General features: G+C 39.3%; 2 protein-coding genes across 3 annotated transcripts in view; one reads left to right on the top strand and one right to left on the bottom strand.

Moving 5' to 3' along the window:
- Nucleotides 1-12079, bottom strand: part of PTAR1 (protein prenyltransferase alpha subunit repeat containing 1) — a 28909-nt gene extending 16830 nt beyond the window's left edge. For both annotated transcript variants that reach the window (XM_079331483.1, XM_079331484.1), the window contains exons 1-2: nt 11951-12079; nt 6445-6614 (exon numbers count right to left, since the gene is read on the bottom strand). In XM_079331483.1, coding sequence (XP_079187609.1) covers nt 6445-6614; nt 11951-12036 — 256 coding nt within the window. In that variant the 5' untranslated portion in view covers nt 12037-12079. The remainder of the gene's footprint in view (nt 1-6444; nt 6615-11950) is intronic.
- The window catches only part of ATG12 (autophagy related 12), a 307791-nt gene extending 283242 nt beyond the window's left edge, over nt 1-24549 (top strand). The window contains exon 4 of the mRNA XM_079331539.1: nt 24493-24549. Within this exon, the coding sequence (XP_079187665.1) occupies nt 24493-24534 (42 nt within the window). The 3' untranslated portion in view covers nt 24535-24549. The remainder of the gene's footprint in view (nt 1-24492) is intronic.
- The last annotated feature ends 419 nt before the right edge of the window (nt 24550-24968 follow it).

Below are 24968 nucleotides of genomic sequence, written 5' to 3'. Positions count from 1 at the left end.
GCAGAGAATTCTTCAAAGAAAATCCAGAAATTTTTTAAATATTATAGGGAAGTAAAAATATACCCTACTATTTTAGAACAAGTCTGAGCTGCATATGGTTGCCATATACCATACTGTTATAAAAAATACACACACTATAAAAAACCTGGGGCTAAAAAATGAAACTGCAGTTATGACTGAGGATTACAAAAGTACTCCCTATTAAACTGTACAGAAAACATTTTAAACACATCGTGAAGCGCTTCAGACTGAAGTTTTAAGACTAATCCAATAAAAAACCCAAAGCAAAACCCAAAACATTTGCTTGCATCCCTGCATTTAAGCACTGTATGCTGTATATTTATGTATTACACTTATTTTTAACTATGTCATAAAAACTGAATGTGACTATCCAAGCTTTTACTGTCAATTAAATGTGGCTACATTGTCTCCTAATTGCCCTGCATTTAACATACTAATTAGATGATACTTCAGGTTATCTCCAGCAAACAAGAGGTACTTCATTATTTGAAGGAAAAATAAAATGATGGTATCTCATGGAAACAGATCTCTGGTTAGTGCAGTTAATAGGCCTGCAAAATGAACTGTTGAGAAATTCAGCAGTAACAGGACAAATTAATTCAAAATGAAAAGGACATGGCTTCATGTGTCTTTGAAACGAGTCAATACTTTAATAGATCTAAAAGTGAAATACCTTCGTACCTTACTGCACATCTAATTGATCATTTATGTCCAACAAAGAAATGTTGTGTTTTCCATTATGTTCTTCCTTATGAGGAGCATGCTAAGCCACCATATAAAGCAAGACTTGATTGGGGGGGGATGTGGTGTGGAATTCTTTAGTGTTCTGTTAACTTTGCACTAAACTGTAATGTTTTGAAAAGTGTCTCAAGGAACGAACTTAACTTTCTATTTTCACGAAAGGAACAAACTTTCTATTTTCACAAGTTTTAGTTAAGCCCCTCTCTGCTGCCAAGGAATAAATATTTCTCAAGCGTGCAAAGCTTCTTTCTAACTTGCTGCCTGAATGTACAAATATTATTCCTTGTTTTACCCAATTCCTGAACCAGAAAAGTATTTCAACACCCATTTAATTTTATGCTGCTGACTATCCCAATTCAAATAACCAGGATTACTCACATATACAAAATCAAACATACATAAAATTAAACATCTGCTAACTGTTTTGTGGCTACTGTTTAAATTTTACATTCAAAAATCAGTTTGGAACATTTACCAAAACTTCATTTTTATAAGAAAATATAGCTAAAATTGTGAACTGTGATTGTTTCATGTACATTATCCATTTTACCTATAATAACTGATTTAGTAATTATTAAGTACTGCCACTGTACATGCTATATGCACATCAATAAAAAGTTTATTATAGCCTACTTCAGTCTTTTGAATACTTCTCAGAAAAGATTTTCGAAGTCTATTTAGAAGAATACAGCTTTAGTCATGATTTCCAGTTAGTATGACCATTCTGGTAATACCAAAGGTCTGTAACAGCATCCAATCATGTCCAGCTTAAAGAGAATTTGTTGGCATTTTGTCCACTTTCCCATTAGAGAGGTTCACTGCATCCCAAACATTATCAAAGGAAAGATGCAGATAAAAGAAAATCTTGATGTAATGGAGATCTCCAAGTAATCTCCAAGTTCTTTCATGTCACTGTTCTTTGATGAAACAGATTCATGAAGCATGGATTCTGATCCAGAGATGTGAAATGACATAATTAGTAACCTCTAAGCCACTTTTCAACAGAAAATTGGCACAATTTATTAACTTCTGAGCCACTTTTTAATAGGAAGTCTTATGACAATGACAGTAGTTGCCAACTATTCCCCTGTGTCAGTAACAAAACCCAACATCTTTTATTTATAATTTTAAATTATTTTCTACCAGATATGTTTCAGGCAAACGATTGCATTATAGGTGCTTACACTGAATGTTCTTTTGCATATTAAAGTCCCCCCAACTGCAAAAGGAAAAATGAAACAATAGGTGAATTTTAGCTCACCTTTAAATATGGCTGTATTCAGTTTTTTTGATATTCTGGAAGTAGTTTGCAGCAATTTCAGAAAACCATCTTGACATAACATAAATAGCAAGCATTCATAAATGTAAGCATAAAAAAATACTGGAGAAAGGATAAAAACATATTGTAACATTTAGATTTCTAAACTCAAATAGTAAGCAGGAGGAACAGTCATTACTCTGGATTTCAGATATCCAGAAGGAACTATAACTAAATTAAACATCTGTGTCACTAACCTATCAATTAATGACTATAAAGCATTTCATTCTTCCAGGATCCTATCAGGAAAAATATCAGATACCATATCTGAAGGCAGGCACTTAAATCAGCATCCTGTTGTTCTCCTCTGTGCTATTTTAAATGGCTTACACTGACTCAAACAAAACAGAAGAGGTGAGTAGAGACCACTTCTGCAATCACTGATTCTAACAAGCTTCAACAGAATATATAATTGAGTTCTGAAGCAGTAATAGACAAATCTCTCTCTTTACAGTTGTAAAAGAAAACAGCTACTCTGCCAAATTACAAGCACACTTTTTGGTCTACAAAAGCAATCTGGAGTCAAATCCTTGAGAATACTTAAGAGAAAACTGTAACATCTATCCACAGAGAATACATGCTTATGACACCTTAGAGACAAGCCCAAATGGGAAAGACTTCTGCCTTCATTCTCTCCATCACAGTAGGTCAGTTTCTGCTCAAAGCTTTTATCAAATGTAAAACTCAATTATGGTAAAACATACGAAACTCCCTTACAAACAGGGTTTTAACATGAAGGATCTGACTGTGTGCTACAGTGGTTACAGAAAACCTCACAAGACATGAAAATGCTGCAGATCACTTCTTCTCACAGATCTGAAACTGACTTTTGTAAATGAAGAGACAAAACAGAATTGAGTTTCATTTTCAAAAGAAAGCCAAACAAGTTGCAGGCACTAGCCTAAAATCCATGCTACTGCAGTATTCTCTGAGAGAGTTTTCTGAGCTGCATTTCAAGAGGAAGCCTCTCCAAGGTTTCACCTGTGAGGGAAGCAGAGGCCTGCAGAGTATCCCTGTGGCACTGGCAGGTGTGACACAGGCATGACAAAAAAACATCTGCACTGCTGTGACAGGAGCAGGGTGCTAGCACATAGGTAATGGCTATCAGCTGGCTTCAGACACCCGAAAATGTGACATAGATCTCAGTGTCTGTAGTTTGGCTTCAAACAAGAAGTTCTCTCTGTGTGGAAATTTTAATGGTTAGACTTTACAGTAACACCTGAGACCAAAATGAAGTCTCCCTGCTGAAGATCTGCAGTGTAGTAACAATACACATCACAAACTCCTGCCTCAGACCTCCAAAAGCACTGCAATGAGAACCACTGGTGTTGCTAAGATTGTCTCTGCTAGTGGGTTCAACCCTTTAAATGCTAAAGTTTGTATTTAGCTCTGTGTCAGTCAACATCAACTACATTCCCTTTATTAAGGGTCTGTTTATTGAATTTTCTAATTGTCTGCATCACAAATTTCAAATTTGGAATGATGTCACAATCACCAGTTTCTGTCAGAACTGAATAAATCAGTAGCAGCAGGTTGGTGGCAGTTATCAAAAAGTTATCCTGGTCTTAATAGGTCTAAACATAAACCACAAAGACCAAGAAGAAATGGAAGTTACTTATGTTAACAACACACATACCCTAGGAAGAGAGTATTTCAAATATATTTGTAATGAGAAACAACATTAAAGAAAATAAATTATATAAAAAATAAAGGACAATATAAAATTTATGAAGTCCACAAAATATTTTTCATAAATAATACCATAATGACATGGCATCAACCCTCTTGCAGGAGTGTGGGAGACACAAATACACACAGAAAATCTGTTAGACAAAAATAAAACAAAATCAGTGGGTCAGTCATATCCAGCAACACACAAAAACATTTCAAATTCTTTAAGCTACTCTTTTAAAGGGCAATTAATTCTAAGGATCAAGCCAGTGCACTATTACTCTAACAACACCCAAGGTGTACAGCTAGCACTGGAAGACTCTATGTAGCCAGGAGAATGGGTTCTTTCCTGTCATGAACTGTCTTGCCTGCCATTTTATTATACTTTCCAAAATACTTGCATTATACATCTGTATGTTTGTAATAAGGAATCAAAGTGTGTTTAACAAATCTAGATCTCACCATCAGGCAGACAAAAGCAGGCAAGACTCTGTGCCTTAAGAATGCTCCCACTCCAAGATCCACGTCACTTCAATCTTCCTCCTCCGTATCATCTCCAAAGGCAAAGTACACATCTACAGACCTGACTGTGCCATACACCACACTTTAATGAGCATCACTGCACAGCTAGCTTCCTCCACTCAAAGTGAAACAGACTACTGCAATAAAATACTAAAGAAGAGAAAAGTAGTTATCAAAGAAGACTTCATCTCGATCTGCACAGAACCTCCCCTCAAAACTCACCTAGTAGCAACACCAAGTAATATAAAGTTAGTAAAGACTAGGTTCTAGAGTCTGCACCAGATGTATGCTACCATCCCACTATGTAAAAATTGTTCTTTAACTCACTATTTCATAAAGCAACCAGGGAGATTGGCTTTGCTATAGCTGCAATCAACATAACCAAATGAATGGTGGCTGTTTGGTATGCTTCAGGGGGGAAGACAATCCCAGATATTGTGAAGCAAAATGGACAGTCAGTGCTTTACCAACAGTTTAGCTACACATAAAGAGAAAAAAATTAAAACATGGTAACAGTCCAAAACTGAAACCCAGGTGCTAGTGAGATACTAAAGATCTGAACTCTGTGAGTGGCCACAGGGTGCTCTTCAACAGAAGAGATATCCCTCTTTCTGAGGGATGAGAAAACTAGCAAAGCAGAATACCATAGTAAAAGATGCTAAAAAGAAGTCTCTAAAAGGGAAAAAAAAAAAAAAAAAACAAAAAAAAAAACCAATACAGAAATAAGACACTGAGAAGACCAGCAAAAGAATATTCTTTATTCCAACTGCTGTTTAAAAGATACTGCAACAATAAACAAAAAGTTTGTTTCATAAACTAGCTATTCTTTTTCATTCTTACTCTGAACAGGACACCTTATAAGGAGTCAAATACTTTGTATGTCACACCTGTTCATAATTTTTTATTTTGAATTATTTTTAAAGAACACATATAAAATAATTTTTCATGCAAGTTAAGCTAAAAACCAAACCAAAACAGACATGAGATATGAAATAAAACTTTACCAAGCTGTAGGGTCTAATTTCTACATCAGAAACACACTGCACTAATTTCTTACAGGACATATATACATCACCACACTTTCCTTTTGACTCAGGAAAACAGGAGAAAATTCCTTCTGTATCAACTAACATCACTTCCTCAAATAACTTACTGAAGTAAGCTGTCTCTAACCTTTCCAGTTTGGGCAAGAGAGAAAGAAATTTTATTTTCAAATGACCTTCAACTTATTTAAGATGCACAATCCAAAGCCTGCTCTCCTCAGTAATCCTCATTTCTTCTAGAACAGGTCAAACTGGCATTAGGAAGGGTAAATGATCCAGACAAGTGCATTGAGTGCACCCTCAGTAAGTTTGGAGATTACACCATTGTGGTGGGAGTGATCTGCTGGAGTGTAGGAAGGCTCTGCAGGGGGATCTGGACAAGTTGGATCAATGAACTGAGGCCACTTGTACGAGGTTCTGATGGATCCAGTCCCTGGATGCCACACCACAGGCTTGGGGAAAAGACGTTTGTTGGAAAAGGACCCAGGGTGCTGGCCAGAAGCAGCTGAACATGAGCCAGCAGTGTCCCCAGGTTGTCAAGAAGGCCAGAAGCATCCTGGCTTGGATCACAACAGTATGGCCAGCAGGATCACATTAGTGACAATCTCCATACACTCACAGAGACATCCAGGTGCTGGAGTGAGCCCAGAAAAGGGCAACTGGAGCACAAGTGTTATAAAGAGGAGCTGAGGTAGCCAGAAGTGTTTAGCCCAGAGGAAAGGGGGCTTGGGGGAACCTTACTGTTCTCCAAAATGACAGCAAAGGAGATTGTACCCAGGTGAGTGTCAATCTCCTTTCACAGGTAACAAACAATAGGATGAGAGAAAATGGTCCCAGGCTGCACCAGGAGAGGTTTAGGTGGGATATGAGGAAAAATTTCCTCACTGAAAGTGTTGTCAAAATCGAAACAGGCTGCCCAGGAAGTGGTAGAGTCACCACCCCCAGAGGTATTTTGGAAAACATGTAAACACAGCAGTTAGGAATGTGGTTTAGTGCTGGACTTGGCAGAGTCAGGTTTATGGCTAGTCTCTGATTTTAAAGCTCTTTTCCAAACGAAATGATTTTATGATAAATAAAAAATGTGAACTAAAAACCACATAATATGGTCTTGTCCACCTCAAAACTTACCATCCTTGTTCAGCCACTGTTTTCTCTGTCTGTAGAGGAGAAGTTTATTGTGGACATATGGCAAAAGAAACTTCACACACCAGCTCTCCACACCAAGCTTGTTTTCCACTAGGACAATAGGGCTTCGGTTATACCTGGCTTCAGGACAGGGTATTAATCCAATTTCATCTCTTAAAAACAGAAAAAAAAAATATAATTAAGTTCCTTCCCAGCAGGTTACAATTATTTTTTTCAATAGAGCATGCTGGCAATGCTTCCCAACCAAACATTCCATCATCTTTTTCCATCATCCTTTTTCCTCATCTTTGCTGAAATCTGTAAGCTGAAAAGTTCTGTTTAATTTTCACAAAGATCATAAATCATGAAGGTCCCATTTTTTCTGTATTTAGACTATCATCCAAGCAGTTTAACTCTGCTGAATCAACACAAGCATCCCATCTCTTGTAACAAATATCTGACAGAGCTGTAACAACTGCTCTAGCAAGAGAAACAGAATGTGCTAACTAGTACAAGCACCTGACTGACCAAAAAGCCACCCAGGTGTGCCCTGCAGCAGCGTGTCCAGGTACTTTGAAACTAAAGATCACACAGAAGAATACACTCACTTCCACATGTCCCATTTTTCATTGTCCTGTGCAAGGCAGCATGACCAACAGGAGGAAGATTTGAGACACAGAGGCCAGTTTAATGAGATGATAACTCTGTATGAGAAACTTAAGCCTTTAAAACAACAGTGTCAAACACATGCACTTGGACCAGCAAACAAAGCAGAAGAGACTCAGTTGTTTATGGGTTTCAATGGGTTGCACCTTAATTTCCTTTTTCATCAGGCCTTTCTAGCACGCTGAAGAGCAGCTTCAGCAGTTTCTTAAAATTAAACACAGTCCATCAAGGATTTACACTTGTTTGGACAGAAAGCAACATTATTTTGTACTTTCCATTATGCAGCATTCCTCCACCAGCTCCCATTCAATGGAAAAAAATTGCTGCTAAAGAGGGAAATCCTCAGATCTCATGCAGGACAAAAAAAGATTTATGTGATCTCAGAAAACAAATTCTCCATCTTAAGTCTACTTAATACGAGATTTTCACATACACTCAAGTATTAGCTCCTCAACCGGAACTCAATTATCTCATATAAAATTTATTACTGGGTACACTGAGCATGCTGATTTAGTTCTGTGTCCTCACTGGACTATTACTGAGGTAATCAAAAGTAGCACAGTGTGCTTGTTCAAAAACACATGGGCTCATTCAGAAAATATATCTGCTCTTCCATATATCACAACATATATCATAAGCCACAGAAAACACAGGTAAGATGAACACAATTGAGTCCCTTTAGCTTCCCTGGTCAGCTGAGAACAGAGAAGAAAAAAGCAATCCCCCACCCCACTAAAAGCAAGAAATAGGTATCAAACCAAGACCCTTATCTGTGCTGCTCCACATAACACAAGCTTGAAGAAGCAAGATTAAACCTAGAATGACATTCCAATCAGCTTCTTCAAATACAGTATCTTCATAGCCTGAAGTCTGTACATATTGCTGGGTCTTTCTTTTCCAAAGGCTAAAACCAGTCCCTGGCCAAACTTAGTCTGGCCTTGCATAGGGGACATGAAAGTCTCCAAAAGCAACAAAGATGCAGACACTGCTTGGCTAATCAACTCTGTGGACTACCACAAGAACTTCTCAGCTGTAACTTACAAACAGTATACCAAAGGTAAACAGCAAGGAGAGAAAAAACGCACAAAATAAACATCCACACCTTTACTTACTACCAAATGCAAGAAGTCTGACTTGGGTGAGCTAAGTCTCACAATACTGCTTTGAACACGCCAAAATGACAGACAGGCACAGTTTGCACAAAGCTGACAAGTCAGCCTGAAACACTTCAGAATGCACTCTCGTAGGCGTAGCCCAAATCACCAGAGGACAAGAACCACAGCATACTGAAATGCACTGAGACATAGTTCAACACAAAAATGCTTTAGCTGGTATCTCAGTTTTTGCAAAGATGCAAACCAGGATTTGTCATCTGGTAACCATCTTTTCTCCAACACTTTGGCACCATTTTTGTTGATTCATGTGGTTCAGAATCATGCTGCATTCAGTTCCTGAGAATCAACAGAATTCACAATGCCAAGTATCAGGGATGCAGATTTATGTGAGGTGGGGTGACTATCTCACAAAACAATTTATTCAGGGCACCATGTATTTGTCCTTCTGAAGGTCCCTCAGATCTGCCAAAGGACCAAGCAACAGAACAAGCCTACCAGGAGACACTACTCAAGAATGCTGCTTCATCATGCACCCAAAGCAAGCCTGTGCAGCACGACTCACATGCAGACACTGCTGAATTTCTGCTTGTGAAATTGAATGACTGACCATGCAAAATATCCCTGGACACAGTGCCTGTTTATATGACAAGACTGCCCAAACTCACTGCAGAATGGTCAAGGGACAGGTGCAAGGTGCTCAGAATACTGAAAGAGACACCAAGTGAGGGCTGCTTTTCATTGGTATTTGTATCACTGGCCTAAAGTAAGGTTTGACTTCTCTCCCAATATATACCAATTTCCTGATATTGTCTCCTGAAGTTTAGAAGTTATTTAGCCTTTTATATTTACTTTCCTGAAAGCAGGCACCACAGTCACATTCCAAAAAATTTCACCGATTATTTCTATACTTACAGGACACCATATCAGTTCATATTCTGGAAAGTCAAAAAGTAGTGGAAGGTTTTAGGTGAGTTATCATGAAATCTTCCACCATTACAGCTTCTTCAACTGGAGCTGAGACCAGAGAAGATGCAAAATGACAGAACAGTACTGACAAGCCAATGCAGGACCTGCTTCAAGAGTCTGTTGATCCAGCTGTTCAATAAACCCTAGCCAACTTGCTTTAAATCTCTAAAGCCGTGATAATACAAAAAAGTTCCCTCTGTTACAAAACCATAGGACAGCTGGGGAAGAAAGCATTTGGTGTGACACTTACATTATGGGTCTTCAGCTTTAGGTACTCCATGTAGAGGGACCTTCTCTGACCTCTCTTCTAGAAAATAATCTTTAAAATAACCTAGCCTCTCTTGGCAGAATGTAAGTAGTACCCTCAGATTTTCTACACAAATCCTGGGCTATCATCTAGTTCAAGAGTTCATCTTGCCAGTTATGCCAAACAAATTCATGGATTTTTCTGACAAGCTCATCTGCTTCTGCTTCACTTCACATGCAAAGGAACAGCAAAGTTCAAAGAGAAAATATACACTGATCTGCTCACTGTTGGTGATCTATTCAGCTCCAGTGGCATAGCTCACGTTTGTGACTTTATCAAGACCAATGCTTGGAAGATTGGGTAAGAATAATTCCCCGTAAATTTAAAAGAAGCTTTACAAAATTGAAAACTATTATGCTGACACAGTTATTCAACTGAAAATAAATGGAACTATTAAACAGAAAAGGAAAAAAGAATTTTGAGTTGTATACTGAGTTAGAAGCTCATCTTAAAAAAAAATACAGTATTGCTGTATATTTCATTTAAAGCGAAAAATAGAGAAACATCAATCCTATGTTATATTTAGTCTAAAACTTTATTTTCACACACTCTTTAGTGCTGATCCCACTTTAAAATGTATGAAATTATGAACCTACCAAAACAGAACACTCATTCTGACAGATGCTAAGTGGGTAGGTGTACAAGCCACCCTTGACAAGGGTCAGTAAATGCTGAAAAAGAGGTAAGCTGGGGACAAAAGTATGGTAAGTGAATAGGAACATCATGCATAGAGCAGATTCCTTATTTTCAGTGAAGCTAGGCAGCTACAATGTAAAATAATTCAAACCTGGATCAGTAACACGTTGAATTCAGGATACCACAAGATGCAGACACAAGAAAAGACATGGCCAGCACAGCTACAGCCTGGTGCTCCCGAGGCACAGAGGCAGCACAGCCAAGAGCCCACAGCCTGCACTGGCCTGCAGAATCCCATTTCAGCCACTTCAGAATTCTAGCAGGCAAGATTGTCACTCTTCCTACTTGGAGGGATAAATTAGCAGCACTTGTGCTTTTTCACTTGAAGCACCTCACAGTGCATCAGTCTCAGCACACACAACTCTCACAGCCTGCTTTCATCTCTGAGATTGCATCTATGAAAGAAAATTGCAAGAGCAGCAAATTCTTCAAAAGCACCATCTCAAAGTTTGCTACCAATAAAGAATTCTGGCAGGGGAGTGGGAACTATGAAAAAATCAGAACTTTCATTCATAAATATTGGCCGCTTGCAGCACATTATGCTTCACATTCTAAAAAAGAAGCTTCAAGGCAAAACGCAGCCTTTTTTTAACCAGCATCCATATGCTGCATTTTAAAACCTGGCCGCCCACCCAAATTGCTTACTACATTTAAAGAAACATGAGGGTATTTACTCTAATTTTCTCTTGTTAAGCAAAGGGGTAAATTAGGTGCCATAAAATTTTCCTATGTAATTGTTTAGCTTTCTGGAACAGATTAATAGGCCACCACCTCAGAGATTAGAGAGTTTCCAGATGACACAAATACACCTCACTTAAATTAGGAAGTTATCACTCATTATGTGCTACCTCATTTGCCATAGCCAACATGGAGCTTGCATATAGGTTGAAAGATACTTCCCTAGTTTTGTCTCTTAAAGGCTGGGGAAATATATTCTGGGAAACAGAAGTATGGGAGGCACTTAAAACAAGATATCAAGGCTAGTCAACAACACTGAAGAATAAAACAGACCATCTTCCCCCATACTGCTGGATAAATCCAATTGTCACAAGATAGCAGTCACTGTGGTTTGCACTTTCATAGTCATTCTGTCTTCCTCAAAACAATACACAATGGAAAGCACTGGCCCTTCTACGAAGGGATACGGATTTGAAGGTGCCATTCACCACACCGCTCTGTTTTTGCAAAGGTGCAAGCCAGTGGGCCTCAATCCTGAGCTTTGTTCCCTACAGCGCCAGAGCTCTGCTCCAGGCAGACACGACCCCGCGGGGCTCGGCAGCGCTGGCAAGGCTCAGCCCCGTCCCGACACTGCCGAACATCGGGCTCGGAGAGAGGCCACTCTGCAGCTTCTCTCTCAAAATACACTCATCGCTCGCTGAGTACGGAGCCCTCGCTGTTTTCCAGGGCTCGGTACGTTTCACCGGCGGGGCGGCCGCCGTGTCCAGCGCTGGTCGGCGTCCAGCGGCTCAGGCTCCCGGAGCGAGTGCCGGAGAAGCGGCGGCGGCAGGAGAGCACCGAGGACAGGGACACGGCGCCCTGCCCCAAGGAGGCACAGGTGCCGCCCAGCCGCCCGGAGCCGGCCTCCCCGCTCGGAGGAGACCCGGCTGGTCCCTTCGGCCGCTCACGGCGTGACCTTGGGCCCGGCCTCGGCCCCGGCCCCGCCGGGACCCGCACCCCGCCCGCCGGCGGCCGCGGAGAGCGCACGGGCCGGAGGGCGGGCAGCGCTCCGTCCGCGCCGCCGGGCCCCGGCCGCACTCACATGTGTGGGTTCCGCTGGAAGGCGTTGCGGATGTCCTTCACGACCCGCTGCACCAGCACCGCCACCTCCTCCGGCGACTCGGCCATGTTCCCGCGGGCGGCGGCGGGAGCGCTTCCGGGGCAGCGCGGGGCGGCGGGCACGGGGCGGCGCCGGGGCGCGGCCGGCGGGCGGGCGGAGCGGGCCCGGTGCGCCCCGGGCTGGGATCGCTCTGTGTGTGTGTGTGTGTGTGTGTGTGTGTGTGTGTGCTGTCAGCAGGGATTGGATTCGATGCTCCATGATCTGGGATCACTGTGTGTGTGTGTGTGTGTGCTGTCAGCAGGGATTGGGTTCGGTGCTCCATGGGCTGGGATGTGTGTGTGTGTGTGTGTGTGTGTGTGTGCTGTCAGCAGGGAGCGGGCCCGGTGCTCCATGGGCTGGGATCGCTCTGTGTGTGTGTGTGTGTGTGCTGTCAGCAGGGATTGGGTTCGGTGCTCCATGGGCTGGGATCGCTGTGTGTGTGTGTGTGTGTGTGTGTGTGCTGTCAGCAGGGATTGGGTTCGGTGCTCCATGGGCTGGGATCGCTCTGTGTGTGTGTGTGTGTGTGTGTGTGTGCTGTCAGCAGGGATTGGGTTCGGTGCTCCATGGGCTGGGATCTCTCTGTGTGTGTGTGGTGTGTGCTGTCAGCAGGGATTGGGTTCGGTGCTCCATGGGCTGGGATCGCTCTGTGTGTGTGTGTGTGTGTGTGCTGTCAGCAGGGATTGGGTTCGGTGCTCCATGATCTGGGATCGCTCTGTGTGTGTGTGTGTGTGTGTGTGTGTGTGTGTGTGTGTGTGTGTGTGTGTGTGTGTGTGTGTGTGTGTGTGCTGTCAGCAGGGAGCGGACCCGGTGCTCCATGGGCTGGGATCGCTGTGTGTGTGTGCTGTCAGCAGGGATTGGGTTCGGTGCTCCATGGGCTGGGATCGCTCTGTGTCCCGTCAGGAGCCTCTCCAGGCCGCCGTGCTTCGGCGGACAAGCCTCCTGTGTATAGATAGCTTCTCTTATCTCCGCGGCGGAGTGCGAGGGCGCCGTTGTCATTCTACATCGTATTTGCTTGTCAGTAGAAATTAATGCGTTTACAAAGCATTAATCGTGTTTTGTTGTTTTGTGTCTAATTTGAAAACTTGCAATGTCATCCTCATCTGCTTCATCATTACCTCTCCCTCAAGAGGCCTAGTAGATCCTTCCATATATGTTTAAAAATAAAACTTAAAAAAAATAGCATATGGGATATTTTGTGGGGACTTCTTAATAGCTCGTATATTAAGTTGCAAAATTTAGACTAAATAATGCTGGCTTCAGGTAATTGTGTTACATGTCTGTTGCAGGTTTTCATTCACTTTGTGGAATGTATTTATTTTTAATACACACACATACACACACACACTTTTTATGATGTATGGTGTCTAGAATTATTGAAGCAAACAGATACATTCTGGATGTCAAATAAGCAACAATACAAATATGGGGATAGGTCTTGCAACACTTAGTAAGTATTGGGAGATATTTTTAGCTATTATTATTATTAAGTAGCTTAGATTGCTGTGTTCAGCGTAACCCCAAATTTTTAATTTATGCTTATTTGCCTTGCTGAAAAGGACTAAGTCAGTTTTATGTAATAGACTGTACACCTTTCCTGGATCACTGCCGTCTCACTTTGTCCTGTGCAATTTGTTTGTGTACAGGTTTGAGTCATATTTGTGAAAAGCAGCAAATTGAAGCTCAGTCTGCGAATGCAGTGACTGAAATAGTTCTAGCTATGAGGTTGGTTCAGGTTGGGTTTTTTTGTTGTAATTCTGTTAGGAGATTTTGGTGGATTAGATCTAAATGAAGCATCTTTAAGATGTCATTAATCATGACAAAAATACTCTGTGGATTAAAAGTCTAGTTTTTGTGCTTGTGATGGGTTGGGGTTTTGGTGTTTGTTAGTTTTAGTATTGGGTACAAATGGAAATCAATCATAACAATGCAAAGCTCTTAAAGTACTGAAAATTGATACAAAATTAATAATGTCCTTAAAAGTTGCAAAAGTAGTTCTTTAGAATTATACAATCAACTGACAATATACTGTATATGACTTCATGCATATCTTTTGAAGTGGTCTGAATATTAAATTGTTATTCTTATTTAAATGTCGTAATAAAAGGTATCTTAAGTTGTACATCTTAGCAACTATATACATTGTTATGACTTGTAAGGTGGGCATTGGTATTAATATTGCACATGATACTTTATAGTAGCTTCTGGGAGTGATTGTTGAATTGTCAGCCAAAAATGCTTATTTGCCATAATTTTGGGTAAATGATAATAATTTATTTCAGAAAATATTATTTTGTTAGATTTCACATAAACTGTAGAAAATACCCTGCAATTAAATAGCCAAGAATTATCTCTCTGTTACACACAAAGAAGAAGTTTCCCTGAGTAATCCATTCCTGTGTCATCTGGGGCAGTCTCAAAGGTATTGGAAACAATTTCCTTGAGGACTTCTTTTCTCATGCCCCTAAATAATATGTCCTTCTAACTGTCTAAAGTGACATAACAAACTCCAAGTGCATTAAACTCGCCTCAATAAATGCCTAAAATATTAAAGTCTTACATTTAGATCCAATTCACCAGGTGTGAAATGTTATCATTAGTTTCTTCATGGCCACATTTGCAAAACATGTAATAATCTTGGCTGTTTCTGGGCCCCCCACCATTTTAGTTTGTTAGAGCTTTATAGACAAGTCCAATTGAGTTTAATGCAATTGATTTCAGTATTATATTGACTCAGAGTTAGGACATCAGTGTGGTTAGAAAAGGTGTTCAAGATCACTGAGTCCAACCTCTGACTGAACACCACCGTGTCAAACAAACCATAGCACTAAGAGCCATGTCCTGGAGGAGTCATTTTTTGAGTTCCCTGGGAATGGTGACTCCATCACCTCCCTGGGCAGCCCCTTCCCATGTCTCAGCATTACTCTAGTGGAGAAATTCTTCCTGGTATCCAACCTGACCCTCTCTGGGTGTGCAGCTTTAAGGCCATTTCTTCTCATCCTGTTGCTGGGGAGGAGACCAAGCCTTACCCTCCTTCTGGGCAGTTGTAGATAGTGATGAAGTGTCCCCTTCACCCTCCTTTTCTCCAGCCTAAACACCCAGCTCTCTCAGTTGCTACTCACAGAAATTGTGCTCCACACCCTTCCCTGCTCCGTTGCCCTTCTCTGGACACACTCCAGTCCCTCAATGCAATTCCTGAACTGAGGGGCCAGACTGGGTGCAGAATGTGAGGTCTGGCCTTACCAGTACAGGGAGAGCTGACTCCTCTGGGTACTTGTCCTGCCACTCTGCTGCAGCAGTGTTCACACACCCTCACCTTCTGACTTTGCTCCAGGGAAGATCCAAGGTTCAGGTGAAAAATTCATTATATGTTGTTACTGCATCAAAATTTTGTATTCTAATATAACGGCTTTACTGCAATAAATTTTATTTTATAATGCAGGTTGCTTACCACTGTAGGGCGTGGATTGTGTCTTTTTTCTTTATGTGATCAATAAGCACCAGTGAGCTTGTGGAAAGAGCATTGTTGACAGACCTTGCAAACATGGTTCTCCAATGGATGAAAGACAAAAGGAGTGGAAGCAAACCTCACTGTAAAATACCGTGCTTTGGGGTTTTTTTGTTGTTTGTTATTGGTTTTTTTTTTAATGAAACATTTCTGGGAAACACTCTGTATGCTTTACACTTTGGGTACAATGAATGACATTAGTGGATATAAGTTTATCTGTTTCTCAAAGTTCTTCACTTCTTTATTTAGAAAAAAATGCAGCTGAGGTGCCAAGATGAAATAATCTTACACACACTGAAGTCCTCATTCTCTTGAATAAAAAATACGTCAAATTAGTAAAAAGTTCTACTTTTTTAAGGAATAAATTTTTAATATTATGAACATGTTCCTGACATGTTAATTAATGCCAAATTTTTCTTAAAATCAAACTCTATATTCATTTTCAATAGGAGCTGCATGTGACTGGGAAAAGTTCCAGCAGTACTTTTATATTTATAGTATCAAATAATTTGAGTACACCTACACAGCCTGAAGAGTGAGATGGGTTTTAAGCAGCAATTGTTGGTCATATTCAACCAAATCAGTAAATCATGCGTAATCAATTACCTAATTTTTCCTTTTTTTCTCCCTCTTAAAAAGTAGTTTATTTTAATTTTATCAAATCTCTCTGAAAGGAAAATTAGCTGGTTTTAATGCTAGATGTACACTGTCCAATGTTAGCTGAGACAATGTTGAGATTTCTTTAAAATTTCCGTATCAGGAGACCCATGTTGAAACTCTTTCCCTATGTAAATGTAATTTCAGCATGATTTTGCTTACAGTCATCAGAGTGATTCAGAGAAGTAATAAATAAGACTTTCATTTTCCTTCCTATAATAGCAGAATGTGGGATGATTGTTTTTGTAAATGACCATATTTTGTGTTGTGTTCAGAATATCTTCAGTGCTTGTGCTTGCTGCTAAATGCAGCCTTAGATTACTTTTGAGAATGCTTTCTCATTTTCCAGTGTAGGACAAAGTTCAGTCTCAAGAGTTTTTCCTTATAGTGTAAGAAAACTGATTTTATATATAATAGCATTGTTTTTGATTTACAATAAGAATGGCAGAGAATGAAACTTTGTGACTGCCTAATTTCCTTTTGGTGTATATTTATGTATTCTAACTAATTTTTCTTCACAGCAGTCCTGCAATAAAAAGGAGTAACAGATGTTTTTAAGCCCTCATTTCCTCCCTCTGTCCCTCTTCCTGGGATGAGATTGAAACTTTAAAAAATATATTGACTTGATAAAAGGGAACAATTTTGTTTAAAGGTAATGCATGCAAGTCTCAGTTTAGTCAAGCTAGATAATGGAAAAACAGAATCAGCAGAAAGAAACTGAGAATAACAACTCTGAAGCCTTCAGATCCTGCAACACTCAGTCCTGGTACCTGTAGCTTAACATGCTCTATCACATTATGTACATATTAACATGGATTGCAAAAGAGAATCAGGCACTTGCTTGTTCCTCCATTCTGTAAGTGATGAAATCCCATTTTTAGTTAAGATGATGGGAAAATATATAAGGAGCCATAGGTTGAAGTTTCATCTTTATTTTGAAGTCTGGGAAGCAAATAGGGGGAATCCCAGAATATGTTTGTGGTTTCAGTATCTGCAGTTGTTCATGCAGTTTTTGTCTTTCAGTGATATTTTTGTGGAGTTGTTGATGACTCACATTCTGAATATATCTTATGAAGATAAAATATCTTGGAGGTGGTTAATAGGAGAGGACAGTTGTTGATCTGGAGAAGGTTTAAAGGGCTGCTAGGAGGGAACTCTACTATGTGCGCATTAATGTAGGTAAAGAAGAGTTATGATAGTTCTGGAAATGTGCTACAGCTGCATATATCTCAGCTAGTTTTGTTGCTATTTAGTTTAGTATTAGTGTAGTGATCAGGAAACAATTTTGACCTTTTCTTATTCTTTAGTGCACAAAACACTGTGTGTTGGAATGTTTTGGGTTGGTTTGGGTTTTTTTGGTTTGAAGGGGTGGTATAGATCTTACTTGCCATCTCTCAAATGTAATGAGATACAATTGTAAACATGTGAATTAAAGGTGGCAGCAGAGAGCGTTGGAAAATAGTCCTAAAGATAATACAGGTATTTAGCCTTTATTCTGAAACTGGAGAATGTCTCACTCTGGCTTTGCAAAAATGTGACTTGTACTTTTTGTGACCTTTCTCCTTGCCATGCCTTGGCACGAAGAGGCTGATCTCAAAAGACTACGATAAAATTAAGTTCCTTTGAATTTATTTGATACAAGGAAGTAACTGTGCCACCTTGTTTATTATAGCTCAGAAATTGAAGTGCACACATCTGTGAGGTCTTTTAGCTTTAACTAATGAAACATGCATCTTCGTACCCTTTAGGTTTAGTTTTTTTGGCAAACATAACATTTAAATGTGCATTTTCCATTGAGAAGTTAAATTCAAATTCACTTCAGTTAAAGTAGATAGCTTTTCCTCTTTGTGTAACAGACTAAAGATGTATTCACTTAGTGAATCAAATCAAGTCTAGCAGGCATAGTTGTGTATTTTCTGGGTCAGATCTGGTGGGTCATAGGAATGTCACAAAGGCAAAATGAAGAAGAGGTCTGTATCATTCCATGCTGGCTAACTGTACAGCTCTGCTTCAACTGGAGATAAATACAATGCAGTTACGCTAAACAAAAGTATTCTTATAGACATCTTTCTCCAAGGACTGTAGTCAGATAGGCTGCAGTTTCCAAGACAACAACACCCTGAGACTATCTCTGGGGTTTTTTTCTTCTGAGTTACTTGGTGGATCTCTTAAGGTCAGTGAATTAAGGTATCAAGTGAAAGCTGCTACTGTTCTATTAGACATCTTATAAATAATGAAACTAAACCAGTTCAGCAGCCTAAGTCTAAAGTAAAACATACTTTGATTCTTTATCACCTACGCATTTTACATTTTTTGCTAGAAAACTTTGGATAAACTAGCTGTCATTTTATTCAGTGAACTACAAAGGCAAGATATGTAATGATGTTCTTATTTTTAGAACCATTCACATATCTGAAATACAGTAATTCAAAAGTGTCAAGCTTCTACAGTTTCTGAATTGTAGAAGAATTGAAGTGTTTTCTGTGAAAAACTAAGATTGAAAAGCATTTTTAGAATAGAATCAAGAAGAGACTACACTTCTACATCAGGTATGTGTGGGACTTCCTAACCCCTCCTCCAGCTTGTCTTCACAAACCCAGTTCCAATAATACTCGCATGCAAATTAAATACGTGTACTTGTGAGAATATGTCCTAATCAATCTTTTATTTTGAAGTAATATACCTTACTGTGTTTGGGTTTGTTTATTTGGGTTGTTTATATCTGAGTGTTAAAGCTGTCACACAGATTAGTAATATGGGAAATATGAAGGATATTAGTAAACCTGCAGTAGGTGTGAGAGGCTTCCAAAGTGACAGATTCTGTGTTGCGCTGGACCTGTGTAACAAATTTAAAACACAGCCACTGTTACTTAATGTGGAAAGCTTTCCACACATTAAAAAACAATGCTGCAAATGTCTGCTTACAATACGGAAGAATACTTAAAACCACTCCTTAGCAACATTGTCATTCTTTATAGAAGACAAGTGTTTAAACCAAAAAATTATGGAATTATGTTGTTCTTACTTAGACTTACTGTTCTGACATACTTACTGTCACTTTATTCCATTTGTACAGTGATTCTCCATGGCGAAACTTTTAATTAAACACCTTCCTGTTCCTGAATGCTTGGAAAATGTGCTAAGAATATGTGAGTGGTGGTAAAGTGTAATGGGGGAGCCGTTTTATTTTGCTCCATCATTAGTTGAGATGATGTCGCCGTTGTTTTGACTTCATATCTCATGTGGGGCTGACAAAGCCCCATTTCAGATTTAAGTATCTGACTCATAAAAAAAGGAGTTGACACTCACTGCAGAAAGGAGAGATTAGAAGTTTCTCAAATGCAGAACAAACAGAGATAGCACATGGATTTCTGATCTGTAGTTAATTTCCTGCATAGTAGAACTTAACCTCATTTTTCAGACCTCTTAGGACTGGGGCTTAACCGTGTTGTGAGGTTGTGGTTTTGGACTAACTCCTCACTGCTTACTTTGAGCAGCAGTCACTCCAGGCTTCCGTGTGATGGCGAAGGTAGCAACGACATTTTAATGCAGTCTGAAGAAAAAAAAGGGATTAAAATCAAGAGGCTTTTATTATAAAAAGCACTAGCACTTCACGTATTTTGTTTTAATATTCTAGTTCGGCTGTAGCTGCAGGAAAATGATTAGAAAGGAAGGCAGGGACATCTTAGAGGATCGGGACCCGAGTGGGTCCCAGAGCCTGGCCGGGGACAGCAGGGGGCGCGGTGACACCTTGTCCTGGTGCTTTGGGTTTGGAAAACCCGCCTGGGATTGCGGGATGGATGGATGGATGGATGGATGGATGGATGGATGGATGGATGGATGGATGGATGGATGGATGGATGGATGGATGGATGGATGGATGGATGGATGGATGGATGGATGGATGGATGGATGGATGGATGGATGGATGGATGGATGGATGGATGGATTCCCTCTCTGTGGCTGTGCCAAGAAAATGCTGCGGCTGAAACACACTCATGCTGTCTAGAGTACTGCCTGTGGATTTTTAAGATGGAATAAAGTTGGAATCCTAGTCCTAAATCCAAAACAACATAAAAATGTGCAGTGGTTTTCATACTGCCTAGACCTTGTCCTGTATTAAAAAAAAAATACTGCACCTTTCTCTGCACCAAATAGTTTTGCTTTTTTGCTTGCTTGCTGAAGGATGAAGCAGTGATAAAGATGTTATTTGAAGTCCTCCAGGAACTTTATGTTTGTAAGAGAAAACTTAGTTTACACTGATTAATCCCATAACGAGTGGACCTGAATCTGCCCCATTCCTTGATGGTATTCACTTGAAGTAGCAATGGAATTCAGTGTGTATTATTGTGCTGAGTCATTAGAAGGGATAAGCACAATGTGTGATGAAAAGCCACAGGTGCTTGTGGAGGGCTGGCCCAGAAACAGTAAGCTCACAGCAGCCACTGTAGTGTGAGAAGGAAATAAAAGTGCAACAAATGGCAAAGAGGTGGGCAATGTCATGTATTTTAGGGGCTGATGTGGTACTGCTGCATGGTCTAGGAACATTCCAGTGGAAACTGAAAGAGTTTTCTTCTGCTTCCTTGAATCATCACCTATCTAGTTCATCTTTCTCAGCTTATTATAATTATGTGATATAAGGAAATTATATGTAAAACCTCTAGAAGACCACACTAATGGAATGAGGAATTTTTGTGTCATTTCTGGTACCATAATGAGCATTTATCTCTGTATGTGATACAGAACTGAACTCAGAACTAGAGTTGTAAAATAAAATTTGTAGCATGATAAACTGGAACAACCCCTTCAATCTGATGTCTGAAGGACTTAATTTTTAGGATTTTCCCCTGATCAATCCAGGCCTTTAATCCCTGAACTAAAGCCGTTCTGATGGAGGGGGCCTGAAGGGGAGGAGAATGCATATGGCCTGAAAATACATATAGCATCATATGACACAAATATGATTAAAGTGTAATCTGATTCTTTCAAATAAAAAGCTTTCTCTATATATAGAGAAGCTGGGAGGAGGGACTGTTGGAAAACAACTATTTAAATAGTAAATGAGATAATGCATGCTGAAGACGGTACTGCTTAATTTGCTTTGCAGATTTTTATACCATTTTTTGGCTGTGGAAAGCAAGAGAAGCAATATTTTGTGACAGAGTTGTACTATTAATTCTTCAGCAACAACCTTCCCTGAATGTAGGAAATGCTGTGAACCTCTAAAAAATTCCTGTAAAACTGTTTGATTCATATCAGTTTTCTTTCATTAATTGCTTACTATTGAAAGATTTCTTCATAGCAGATGGAATGCAGTTAAGTCTGGAACCTCAAACTAATAGTGATTGCTTTTCAGGAAACTGACAAAATGTCTTATACACTCTGTAGCTGTTTTCTCAGGCTGTCATACAGATCACTTTAAAATATTCATGATTTTACTTTTTATTATTTCAGGTAAAGAACATTGCAGATCTGTACGGTGTAATATATTCATAGCAGAGGAAGAAGTTTGGGAAGATTGAACAAACTTCAACACAGTATATTTCAGAATTGCTTTTTATTCTGCGCTTGATTGTCAGTATGTCAAGTCTGTCTTCCAGGATTGGAAATAAAGAGTAAAATGATGTTGACATCCAAACTGATTCTCCCAGATATTTATCCTAGAAAAGCATAGGTGGAATATGGAAAGGCTGTTTAAGTGAAAACTCAGATGCTAGAGGACACAATGTAGCTGGCAGAGGGAGGGCCTGTGTTTGTATTTTACTCCTTTTTTGCTTTTCAGGTCCTTTGATCTTTCGTTGCAAGTATAGCTGAGGATAGCCAAGCTCTACAACTGCATGTCAGCCATCAGGTGCAGCTCTTGACAGAGATGACTTAGTACCTCATATTACATTTTACAAATAAAGGTGTGGGTTTTTTTTTTCTTCTTTGTCCTCCTGTTTTGTAATTTTTCTGTAGGCGAATGTTGGAAGGCAGTTTTCAGTCATCTCTGGAAATACACTTAAAATACAGTACTTAAAAAGAGGCTGACAGGGTTGAAAACATGCAGGCTGTTGCATACTCTTGGATAAAGCACTTCACTCTGGAGGTGGTCAACGTGTTAGTGCCACCTGAAACAAAGAGTTTTACTCTAATTAAGGATTTGTCCTCAGTAATATTTCAGAGCCACTCTTCCTCTAGCTACACCCAGTTCTCTGACCCATATGAGCTTTGAAGCTGTACACATTTTTTGATTTTCAGTCTTTTATTTGCAGAATTTCAAGTGTAGGAGCTGAAGTGAGGAGTTGAGTAAGTCCATACCACAGTTAAATACCAAATCAGTTTAAGATTCCTCTGACATTTACATTATATTTAGATCACCATGTTAAATACTCTGAGTATTGACAGCTATGTCTTAAAACTATTCTGACATATTGAGACAGTGTCTTTAAATGCCTCACAAGTAATCTCACTGAAGCCAACAGAGATAAAATGGTTCTTATTAAATGAGAATCTGCAGACATAGCAGTTGTTCTTATTTGACTGTTGACAAAATTTCATGATCTTGTTAATTCAAAGGTGGTCAAACTTGAATGTCCTGATCATTAGAAAACTTCAGAAAACCGTAGAAAATACAAAATCTGTCTCTGTTTCCCAAATGAACCATCATCTAAATGGACACCCAAGTCTGGTGTATGCATTACCCCGTCCAGCTGTAAAGGCCAGCAAGAACGTGTCTTGTAATGCTTCTCCAGCTCCAGGCAGCCACAATTCTTGGCTTATTGGGAAAGAATTTTCAAGGCACATTTTTCTGAAATTATGTAGTCTTGGGTTTTCTTCTTTTATTTTTCCAGTGTTTGGTTTGTTGGGGTTTTTTTTCTTTGCAACTGTAGTCCATAGAACATCATAAAACCAGATGTGTTACCAAAGGCAGATAATTTTGGTTTTGTTTTTTTTTCCACTGTCTCATGTCAGAACCAAATGGAGAGCGTTGAGTCAAGGTGATAAACAGTAAAATTCTCATCTGGTCCCCAGAAAATGCAATCTTCTCAGGATTTTTTTTTGGAAGTTATTTTAAAAATCACTATAGCCCCCATCCCTGAAACTGCCCACTGTGAGTTACAATTTGTAGGTTTAATTTTGGGACACTGGCCCAAGCACTGACCACTCTAAATTACAAATTGTAGGTTTTATTGGGAGATTTTAATATAAAAAAAATTATTCTCCTATTCATTATTTAGTTTCCTTCCTTGTAACTGAAACCTCAAAGAAGATAAATTAGTCTGCCAACAAAAATAAGGTAGAATCTAATTTTTTAATATATGTCTGGAGATGTGGAAGCACTCCAAATGTTCTTTTCATCTTTTTTGTTTTCATTGCAGTTCTTTCTGTAAGAAGTCACCATATAGCAGTGCACTCATATGAAACCTTGAGAGGTCTAGATGTGGTTGTGTCAAATCACTGGAGCTTTTCCAAGCATGGCTAAAGTTTCCACAAAACAGTGTAACATTTCAAGTAGAACATTTTTAATTGTTCCTCCCTCAAGATAATGTCTGTCCTCTTACCACCAAATATTCCATGTGTTAAATAGTTGCTTCCATTGTATATGAACCTAGAAAAACTCAGAGTAACATTTCATTTAAATCATCTTATTAGTATTAATTTGTTTGGGATTTCTTATAGTTGAATTAGTCACAGTGGTAATCATATTTAGTAATTCTGTGCATGGTATATGTCTTTCATATTTCTGTGGTATTTCTGTGTTTTAGATCTAGCCCAGTTATTGAAATAATTTGTTGCTGGGGAGAAAATCTCAGTAGCAGATGGAACACCTTTTACTTCATCTTTATTTACTTGCATACCGCTTCTGAATTTTTTTTGAATGAGGAAAACCCATAGTGTTTGTACTATCCATTAATTTTCATAGATCAACAAGAGGTCACAATAAGCTGTGTAAATAGTTTATGTTGATAAATTCATGGAGTCCAAATAAAACATTAAGAAAAAGTTTGCAACTATTGCTCTATAATATCAAGTTGTAGAAAAAGTAAGTATAGGTAAGCCAACATGGAGAAATATTGAACTGATGTATACCTCTAGGTGTTTCTTAAGAAATTACCATCTTAGGCAACGAAGGAATGTTATCAGTCATGTATTTGCTAAGGCATACCTGGAAAATAAACTCTTACCCACAGGTAAGGGTTTTATGTTTCTGTTTTCCTTTCCTGGATTAATTTGGAGGTGGATCCCGGAAGAGAAGAAAACAGGAAAAAAAACCCCATACATTTTGTTGGACCTAGAAGCAAAGCTACATCTGGATTCAGATTTTGGGTTTTGCAGAGGCTGTTTTGGAAGCTTATGTAATAAGCCTGTCCTGCTTTTATAAAGGGCTCTTGTTTTGTTACATTTGCATTAGGCTCATATCATGATGAAGACTATATTTTCAGGGCTATATACCGCTTCTCTGATAATTTTGTTATGTTTAAGCTGGTTAAAGTCTGTTTTGCAAACAGTATAGAAAAAGAGGAAGTACAAGTGTAAAGGTGAGTCTGCATCATGCCTATTGTGTGTGTCAAGTACAAGATAAGAACCTAAGCCTGTGGGAGTATCCTAGTAACAAGACTATTAATAGTGACAAATCCCACCAGGAGAGACAGCTGATATTTTTGTTCTTACAAAAAGATTAATAAGAGCCAGGTCTTACATAATCTTTGCTCAGCAGCAACATAGAGTAGCAGGAAGAAAGAGCATAACTAATCAGATACACCTCAAAGTTACTACCTACCTAACTCTTACTGAGCCATTTGCTTTCAACATGAG

The sequence above is a fragment of the Erithacus rubecula genome (genome assembly GCF_903797595.1).
Source record: "Erithacus rubecula genome assembly, contig: SUPER_Z_unloc_4, whole genome shotgun sequence".
NCBI lineage: Eukaryota > Metazoa > Chordata > Aves > Passeriformes > Muscicapidae > Erithacus > Erithacus rubecula.
The sequence above is the reverse complement of the archived record's forward strand: the minus strand, read 5'-3'. Positions and strand labels throughout refer to the sequence as shown.